Source organism: Rattus rattus, chromosome 3 (assembly GCF_011064425.1).
Source record: "Rattus rattus isolate New Zealand chromosome 3, Rrattus_CSIRO_v1, whole genome shotgun sequence".
Classification (NCBI taxonomy): Eukaryota; Metazoa; Chordata; class Mammalia; order Rodentia; family Muridae; genus Rattus; species Rattus rattus.
In genome coordinates this window covers 121,195,665-121,206,086 of record NC_046156.1, presented here as the reverse complement: position 1 = coordinate 121,206,086, position 10,422 = coordinate 121,195,665, and the positions used below count along the sequence as shown (strand labels likewise).

Below are 10,422 nucleotides of genomic sequence, written 5' to 3'. Positions count from 1 at the left end.
GTCTAAGGTCTCAGAAACATGTTCTGGAGACATTTAGATTCCAAATCTTGACACTTCCATTTACTGGTCATACGTCTACACACAAGTTGCTCAACAATTAAGAGCTTTAACTTCTCCATCTATTAAGAGGATAATAACTATGTACACATACTCCCAGGTTTAAAATAGCCCGTGCAAAGCACCTGATATATCATGAACAATCCTTTTCTTCCACACCCATGGACATAGCTGCCATTAGAAGACAGTTATTTGTAATCCCCACCCAATGTTTTTTTTTCCAACTGAGACACATACACAGGTTCCTTCAACCACTTCTCACAGACTGACCATCGTACTCAAAGACAAGAATACACAACACAGTCAATGCTAAGAAAACCAGTGTCTGACATCCTGTTTGAAAACTAGTTTGTATAGATAGAATGCTAACTAGTCAAAACCAAACTGACCTCATGCTGATGTTAATTTTCGGTAGCAGTGTTTCATTGTGAGGAGGGGGATGATGAGAAACTGCTAGATGATACAAACTACCAGAGGGGGATTTCCCCATCCCTTAGTTAACTTGTACTTACCTTGCCAGGAAACCCAGAACAACGGTTTTGTTAAATAACAGCTCCTCCTTTAGCCTCTGCTGTCTCACCTAACTTCCCATCTTCATCTTTTCATTGACTTCACCTTTGCCCTTTCCTCTTGTTTCTATGGCTCTATCTGCTTCTTATGACCTTTGAAAAAGAGGCAAGGATGTCTGTCTTAAAACACACACCATTCTCATTTAAAGCATCTAAGAAGATAAAAGAATTGTGTATTTTGAAAAAGGAGTCAAAATTTTTTAACAATAAAAAATTCTTCCCAATGAGCATCTTAAACTCATTTCTGTCCTACCTCAGCTTCCATAACTTCCTGTCCCCATTACAGAGAGAAGCCAACAATGTGGATGCCCATGTCTGTGCTCCTTAAATGATAAAAATGCCCTTTAAATGCAGATGTCAATAATATTTTTAAAAATAGCATCATCTTGTGGAAGCAAGGTTTTGTGTATCTAACAATAGATTACTTTTTTTAAAAATCTTTTTCTTTTCTTTTATTGAATATTTTCTTTGTTTCCATTTTAAATGTTATCCCTTTTCCCAGTTTCCCCTCTGGAAACCCCCTATCTCATTCCTCCTCCCCCTGCTTCTATGAGGGTGGTCCCTCAACTACCCACACACTTCCTCCTGCCTCCGCATCCTCTGACCTGGCATTGCCCTACACTGGGACATCTAGCCTTCACAGGGCCTTTCCTTCCATTGATGCCTGACAAGGCCATCCTCTGCTATATATGAAGCTGGAGCCATGGGTGACACCATGTATACTCTTTGGTTGGTGGGTTAGTCCCTGGGAGCTCTGGGGTGTCTGGTTGGTTGATATTGTTGTTCTTCCAATGGGGTTGCAAACACCTTCAGCTTCTTCAGTCTTTTAACTCCTCTGTTCTTAATCCAATGGATAGCTGTGAACATCTGCCTCTGTATTTTTCAGACTCTGGCAGAGTCTCTCAGGTGACAACTTAATCAGGCTCCTGTCAGCATGCATTTCTTGGCATCTGCAATAGTGTCTGGGTTTAGTGACTATATATTGAATGGATCCCCAGGTTGGTCAGTCCCTGGATGGCCTTTCCTTCAGTCTCCATATTTTGTCTTAGTATTTCCTCCTATAAGTATTTTGTTCCCCTTTCTAAGAAGGACTGAAACATCCACACTTTGGTCTTCCTTCTTCTTGAACTTCATGTAGTCTGTGAATTTTATCTTGGGTATTCTGAGCTTTTGGGCTAATATCCACTTATCAGTGAGTGCATATCATGTGTGTTCTTTTGTGATTGGGTTAGCTCACTCAGAATGATATTCTCTATTGACTTCATGAAATTCTTAGGCAAATGGATGGAACTAGATTACTTTTTTCTAACTTGGCCCCCAAGGAAAGCAGAACATGAAAACAGCTGAATCAACCAGTGTCTTCAACCTTGTCCCATGATTAAGCAGGGCTTCATTTTAAATACTTGATTGACACCCCTTCCTCAAGGATAGGTCAAACAGAGGCCAGACTGCAGGCAGAGGGAGGAATCAGATGACTTCAGAGGTCTCTGCCAGTCCTGTGATTTGTCAAGCAGAAATATAATTATGTCCTCAGGTTAAGAACAGAAAGGCTATAAGAAAACAAGTCTCTTTGTCACTCTGAAGCCCTGGAAATACTTCAAAATTAAAAACTACAAAAATCAGTACATGAAAAGAGATCTTCCCTCTTCTTTTTAGTGAATCTGATAAGGCTTAACTGAAGCTACCTAAAGGAAGAATCATCACAGGGAATGCTGAAGGCAGAGAAGGAGGGGGACTGGGTTGGATGGTGATGAATCATATCATTACACCCAGAGGGTGTCTCCTTCTAACTAAGCAATTAGAGACTCAATAAAAAGGTCCAGGTGCCTGCGTGGCTCACAGCCCGCTGCCCCACACTGCCCCACATTCCACTTGCTCTCGCTCCTGGACCAGGTAAGTCACTCTCAGCGAGCGAGCCTGGGCTCTGCTGCTGCTGCTTTGCTTATGCATGAGACGTATGGAGACTGTGCTGGTGGCTCAGAGAGAAGCCAACCCCTTCTCAGAATGTTACTCTGGAAGGTCTGCCCTCCAAGATGCAGTCTTTCAAAGAATATAAGGTCTATAACATAAATTCTACTTAATAAGGCATGGGGCTCAGATTTGTATTAAGATGTAAATAGTAGATTAATTTAAATGCTGACTGATGAGGTAGGGTTAGAACTTTTATCACTGAGCTCTCTGAAACAATGTCATTTGGTCAAAATGTCTTACACAAGGGTTGGTTTTCTGAACATGACCTCTGTTCCTTCCAAAATCTTTATTAACTTGATAGTTACATGCTGTTTCTTAGCAGATAAGCTAGACTGAGCGAAGATGAGAACAAAGAAGATTGACCTTCTCAGGGGGATCGAGAAGTTTAACTTCCCCATGCCCCTCTGCTGGCTTCATTTGTGTGTGTTAATACTTAGGCTTGAATTCTTTTCTTTCTTTTTTTTTCTCTGTTCTTGACATAAAGTGTTCCCACACAACACATGAGTGTTGCTGTTTATCACAGCACAGAATGAAGTGCCTGTTCTAACACCTACCAGCCCCTGTTCTTCTACCAGCCCCTGTTCTTTCTTGCAGCCCCTTCTGACTTGATAAAGATGTCCAGGCTCCTGAGAGGTATCTTCTGTGTCATTGAGATATTCCACAAGTATGCCAGTGAGGATGGCAACAAGGAAGCAAGGCTGACCCACAGAGAGCTGAGACAGCTCCTTGAGGAAGAAATTGGGGACTTTCTTCAGGTGAGGAGCTCACTCTTCCCCCATTTGCCACTTTGTAACCCAAGCAGAATGAGCACAAGAACTATCTGTGGGCTTGCGGTTTGCACTTGGTGAACCAGTTCTCTGCCTTTCACTGACCTTTGAACAGGTTCTTTTTTTTGTCTCAGCTGCCTTCTATGCAATTGCTTAGTCAGTCATACAAAGAAAGGGAGGTTTCCATTATGCAACTGTTGCTTCATCGAGGCAGACCTCTGCACAAAGTCACAACCCCATTATGCCTCTAAGTCAGCACACATGTGATGTAATTGCTAATACTAGGCTTAGTGCTGAGATAAAAAAAAAATAGACCCAGAATTGATGGGTTCTCACTGGTTAAGCCTATTTCACTGTTAAAAGAAGTAAGGTTAAAAAATTTGTTCTTAAGGTTCTCAGGAGACATGAAGATAGTCAGAACACATGACACCCTGGGAATAAACTTAGTTTTCTTTGTGTTTGCATGCAGCCACATGTCTTTCATGCTGTGGAAAGAAAGTTGAACCTTCTGGATTTTGACAGAGATGGCACCATCAGTTTTGAAGAATTTCTCCTTGCAATCTTCAGCCTATTGAACCCGCCTTATTTTGACATATCTTTACTAAATTCAGAACCAAGACTGATGTCTAAATCAGAGAAGACGGATGCTGTGGATTTGGGAGCAATCACTGGAAGCACTCAGCGGGTAGTAGGGGATGGGCCAACTCAGGAAAGGCTCATATTTTCACCAGAAATGTCATTAACAGGTCAGCCCTGCAAGGAAGAAGGTGAGGCAGGTGATGAGCCTATGGTGAGCCCATGGGAAGATGTTAAGACCCACGGCCTGCCAAGAAATGTGTCTGAGCCAAATGACCCTGAGAAACACCAGCCAAAAGAAGATGCTCAGGAAGTCGCACAAACTGTTCCAGCAGCAGAATATGATGTAGTCCAATATCAGAGAAATACAGCAGTAGAAGTATCCAAACAGAGTGCTGGCCTAACACAGGAGATCCCAAGACAAGGGAATAAAACATCCAGGAGGCAAAGTGACACCAAGATAAGTGACTATGTGATTCAGAGGCCAACTGACTATGAGGAGCGCGCTTCTGCAACACAAGATCCAATCCTGCAAAAAGAAGACAAAGTCGCCGGGTCAGCGCACACTGACTTGCCAGTAGTAGCTGCTACCGGGAAATCATCTCAGACACAGGAAGTTCTTGAGCCTACCGATGATATGAGACTATCTGAGACTCAAGGAACTAGAAAGGATGCTGGCAGAATGCCACCTGAAACCACGCATTTAGAGGAGCCCAAAGCCGATGCTAGTGCATCTGGGAGCCACAGTTTGCCAATTCAAGAAAGAGAACATGAAACAAGGGACCTGTCTGTCCAAAGCCGGAGCAGAAATGTTTCAGAAACATCTAGTAGAGGTGAGTGGGAGGAGGAATGTGAAGAACATGAAAGAAAAACCAGATCTCTAGCACCAGAAGCTGAAACACCGGACGAGAAGTGTCAAGAATTCCCAGGATCACAGAGGGAAAATGATGCGGAAAGGGGCGCTGCTGCGCTAGATCCAAGCTCTGGAGAAGGAAATCAGAATCTCCCTGAAGTCAAGGAAGAATCTATCTCCGAAAAAGAGGCAAGACACAGTGAGGAAGACACAGTAGATACGTTTGCAATCAACAAAACCAGCCCGGCAGTTGAAGAGACACCAGAAACAAGAGAAAGGTCCCAAGAGCTGGCACCGCTTGAGGAGCAATCTCAAGGGAAAAAGCATAGAGCTGCCAAGACTCATGACGAGTCAGTTAGGAAGGAGGACCACAGTGAGGGAGAAGACCCTGAGTTATCACCTACACAGAGCGATGAGGGCTTTTGTGAAACTCCCAACAGCCTGGCTCCAGAGGTAGGTAAGAGCAGCTCAGAGACAGCTGAGACACGTGTACCAGGGGAGTCACAGAGTCAGGTAGAGCACCATGGAGATGCTAAGCAAGAAAGTCACATTAACAACCCAGATTCCCAGAAGCAGGGAGTACCAGGCGAGAGCAACAGAGAACAGGAGGCGGTAGTGCTGTCAATCCAAGAAGATGGACAGCTCCCAGAGGAAGAGGAAGAAGAGAGAGAGGAGTGATGGTCTGAGCTCAAGGACCAAAAGAGGCCCAGGGGGAGCTATGGAGCCCGGTGAAGAAGGGGAAGCCACAGCAGGGAGTGAAAACAAAATCACTAGAGGCAGAGGGTTCAGAGCCCAGTGAGTCTACTGAATGTTAATCTATTTGGCTTGATGGGGACTTTGGATTAAAGTTGACAATTAAATAACCTGAAGATCAATTTCTTTTGTTGGTTCATTTCTTCTTCCCTTCTCCATCTTACCTTGGAGACACTGAACAGAAACAAACACAATCAGTTACTTCTGGGTTTTGCTTTTTGTTTTCTTCTGAATACTATAATTAGAGAATGATGCACTTGATCTTAGCAATGGCCCAGGGAGCGTTATATTTTCTGAGACCCCCTTCTCTTGGCATTCTGCCTCAATATTATTTTTTCAATTTAATTTGTGTCTCTTAGAATAAGTATATTTTAGAAAACTTAAAATTCAAGAATTTGCCTTTTCCCCTTCTCTCCACTTTTGGCTCTTTCTAGGTTCTTTGTTTTTTGGTTTTTTTTGTTTTTGTTTTTGTTTTTCCTTTGCTTTTGGAGAGGAGGGAGGTGATGGTGTTTATATGCACATGGGATCCAGATAGAGACAGGATGTGTTCTTTAATTGACCTCCTTATTTTGGGAGGTCAAGGTCTCTGACTGAGCCTGGAATTCATCAGTTCAGCTACACTGTCTGGCCAGCAGTCCCCAGGGATCCTCCTATCTTTGTTCCTTAGTTACTGGATTAAAGGTAAGCCACCAGCTCTGGCTTTACACATGGGCACTGGGGACCTGAGCTCCAGTCCCTGTGTTTGAATGGCAAGCACTGTAACGACTGAGCTAACTCCCAGCTCCCAGTTCTTCACACTCCACCTTCAAATATAAAGAATGCCCCTACCTGATAAAAACAATCTTAAAGAAGCAGATGACAGGACTACACCCCCTCTCCCCGCAAACAGAGATGAACACACAAGAGCATAAGCTTATCAATTTATTTGTCAAAATAAATTTATGAGATACTATACTGATGGCCAGTGTCCGTGTTGCTGCGGTTTAGATCTGGAATGTCCCTCTAAGTGCCACATAGTAAAAGCTTGGTACCTGGCCTGTGATATTAGGAAGTAATGGAAGCTTTAAGAGATAGGGCCTGATGGGAGATCATATGTGCCTGAAAGACCACTTTTAAGGAGATATGGGACTCTGGTCTCCCCTTTCTTTGCCTTTCAGTTTGTCTAACATGTGCACTTGGCCCTGATGTAAGTGCTTGCCATGATGTATTGACATGCACAGGTCCAGAAGCAAAGTGCCATCTGGTCATGTACTGATGCTTTGAAAGTTATGAGCCTAAAGAGGCCTTTTCCACAAGTCATCTGTTACAATAACTGAAAGTTGACTCACACAGATGAATCTTCATGGAAAAGCACATTAAAATAATTTTATTATTTTTTTTAAAAAAGTTTTTATGTATAAATTTTTTATATCTGTGTCTGTCTGTTATATGTGTGAGGGTGACCAGAAGAGGACACTGATAGCCTGGAACTGGACTTACAAGCGGTTGTGAGCCACACACTAAAGGTGCTGGGAACAGAACGGCTAGTACTTTTAACTCGTGAATCAGTTTCCTGCTTTCCCTTTTAATTTATCGATTTAGTAAAAGTAATTTTCTTATTTGCTTTTAATACCCTAGGATTAAGGTTGAAAGCGTGGGAAAACAAAAACTATCAAGTTGAGTGAGAGTTAAGTTAGTGCTCTCTCTAGGAAAGCAATTGCAATGACATGGACCATGTATTTAAACATTTTCCCAGGTAGCAGCACAAAGGAATAACTGGGGTTATAGAGTGATAACTTTCTACAAAGATACTCTACCCTGTAGCATATTAAAAATCGCCATGTGCAGATGTACCCTAAATGCTTATCATTGTGAAATGGCTAATTAGTGTTTTCTACATGCTGTGAAATGACAAAAAACTCAGACATTATGAGGAAGTTTTATTTAGACAATAAGAAAAGATTATATACATTGTAATATACACACAAACGTACTCCTCTTTATTGTTTTGGGTACCATGCCAAGAAATATATATATAAGTGTTGTGTTTATTTATACATGTATTATCTTGCACTTCCAGCTGACACATCTGAATACCTAAAACTTCCATGGCTTTGGACATTGTAGCACCAAGAACTGACAATCACTTATCCACAAATGTTCTCTTTATGCTCTTTCTCCATGCCCCTTGTGAATCTGTCACCTTCCGTCTCCAAGACTGTGGGCCCTTCTTTTTCTTAGCTTGCTCCTCTACTCCCTGTTTCATTTATGTTATTAGCATCTCTTCTGCATCAATACTTTGAGTCTGTCTTGTTCAGACCTGACTCCCTCAAATGCTCACAGTTGTCACTTCTGAGACTTGCTAGCCATTGCCCTGTACTCTCTAGTTGTCCTCTCCATTTCCTTCCTTCTGTCATTCCCCCAATCCCCATTCTGTCAGATTTCAAAGACACGAATACTGAAATCATCATTTGCCTATTTTCTTTTTAATTCCTTCTTTCTAACCCACCAGAGTATCTTTTAATAAGTTTTTTTTCTGCAAATCTATCTTCCAGAGAGATCATCTGTTCTTTGCATATAAGACCTCACCTATCTAAACTTGTGTCTCTCCCTTCCATTTTACCAAATGTCTAAATGCAGTCTATTCTATGGGATCTAACCCCATTTACACTTTACTTGTTCTAAAATGTTTATTTCTTTTTCTTGGTCCCCTCCCCACCCACCCCCATTACCGCCCCCCCCCAACAATCCCCTACACTGGGGGTCCAGCCTTGGCAGGACCAGGGCTTCCCCTTCCACTGGTGCTCTTACTAGGCTATTCATTGCTACCTATGGAGTTGAAACCTAGGGTCAGTCTATGTTTAGTCTTTGGGTGGTAGTTTAGTACCTGGAAGCTCTGGCTGGTTGGCATTGTTGTTCTTATGGGATTGCAAGCCCCTTCAGCTCTTTTAAGCCTTTCTCTAATTCCTCCAACGGGGTCCGGTTCTCAGTTCAGTGGTTTGCTGCTGGCATTCACCTCTGTATTTGACATGCTCTGCCTGTGTCTCTCAGGAAAGATCTACATCCAGTTCCTGTCAGTCTGCACTTCTTAGCTTCATCCATCTTATCTAGTTTTGGTGGCTGTATATGTATGGGCCACATGCAGGGCAGGCTCTGAATGACCATTCCTTCAGTTTCTGCTCTAAACTTTGCCCCCTATCCCCTCCTTTGGATATTTTTGTTCCTTTTTTTTTTTTAATCTTTATTAACTTGAGTATTTCTTATTTACATTTCGATTGTTATTCCCTTTCCCGGTTTCCGGGCCAACATTGCCCCTAACCCCTCTCCCTCCCCTTCTATATGGGTGATCCCCTCCCCATCGTCCCCCCCACTACCGCCCTCCCCCCAACAATCACATTCACGGGGGGTTCAGTCTTGGCAGGACCAAGGGCTTCCCCTTCCACTGGTGCTCTTACTAAGCTATTCATTGCTACCTATGAGGTTGGAGCCCAGGGTCAGTCCATGTGTAGTCTTTGGGTAGTGGCTTAGTCCCTGGAAGCTTTGGTTGGTTGGCATTGTTGTTCATATGGGGTCTTGAGCCCCTTCAAGCTCTTCCATTCCTTTCTAAGATTCCTTCAACGGGGGTCCCGTTCTCAGTTCAGTGAACTGCTGCTGGCATTCGCCTATGTATTTGCTGTATTCTGGCTGTGTCTCTCAGGAGAGATCTACATCTAGTTCCTGTTGGCCTGCACTTCTTTGCTTCATCCATCTTATCTAATTGGGTGGCTAATGGGCCATATGTGGGGCAGGCTCTGAATGGGTGTTCCTTCTGCCTCTGTTCTAAACTTTGCCTCCCTATTCCCTGCCAAGGGTATTCTTGTTCCCCTTTTAAAGAAGGAGTGAAGCATTTGCATTTGGTCATCCTTCTTGAGTTTCATGTGGTCTGTGCATCTTGGGTAATTTGAGCATTTCCTCTAATATCCACTTATCAATGAGTGCATACCACGTGTGTTTTTCTGTGATTGGGTTACCTCACTCAGGATGATATTTTCTACTTCCATCCATTTGCCTATGAATTTCATGACGTCATTGTTTTTGATAGCTGAGTAGTACTCCATTGTGTAGATGTACCACATTTTCTGTATCCATTCCTCTGTTGAAGGGTATCTGGGTTCTTTCCAGCTTCTGGCTATTAAAATAAGGCTGCTATGAACATAGTAGAGCATGTGTCCTTATTTTATGTTGGAGCATCTTTTGGGTTTATGCCCAGGAGAGGTATAGCTGGGTCCTCAGGTAGTAGAATGTTCAATTTTCTGAGGATCCTCCAGACTGATTTCTAGTTGTACCAGTTTGCAATCCCACCAACAATGGAGCAGTGTTCCTCTTTCTTCACATCCTCGCCAGTATCTGCTGTCTCCTGAGTTTTTGATCTTAGCCATTCTGACTGGTGTGAGGTAGAATCTCCCAGGTGTTTTGATTTGCATTTCCCTGATGATTGAGGATGTTGAACATTTCTTTAGGTGCTTCTCAGCCATTTGATGTTTCTCAGCTGTGAATTCCTTGTTTAGCTCTGTATCCCATTTCTTAATAGGGTTATTTATTTCTTTAAAATACAGAGTGCAGGGTTAGAAAGAGGACTCCCTGGTTAAGAGCACTTTTTTCTCTTTTAGGGGACCCAAATTCAAATCCCAGCACTCACATTATGTAGTTACAACTGTCTTTATCTCCAACTACAGGAGGTCCAGTGACTGAACATTATTAAAAACAAATTTTAAAAAAACCTATTGTAGTACAAGATACTAGGTGTGGTGTTAGGCTTATAACTGAAACAAGGGCAAAAAAGAACTCTTCACCTTGGGGCTTACAGTGTAGTAAGGGAAGGAAGAGTCAAACAACAGTAGAACAAGAAATAAACAAG

The 10,422-nt window shown here is 42.7% G+C and overlaps 1 protein-coding gene across 1 annotated transcript; it reads left to right on the top strand.

The window, feature by feature from the left end:
• Positions 1-3,211: 3,211 nt before the first annotated feature.
• Positions 3,212-5,592, top strand: Tchhl1 (trichohyalin like 1). Its single transcript, XM_032896996.1, is given in 3 exon segments — positions 3,212-3,352; positions 3,834-5,467; positions 5,469-5,592. Coding segments are annotated over 3 exon segments (1,899 nt in total).
• The last annotated feature ends 4,830 nt before the right edge of the window (positions 5,593-10,422 follow it).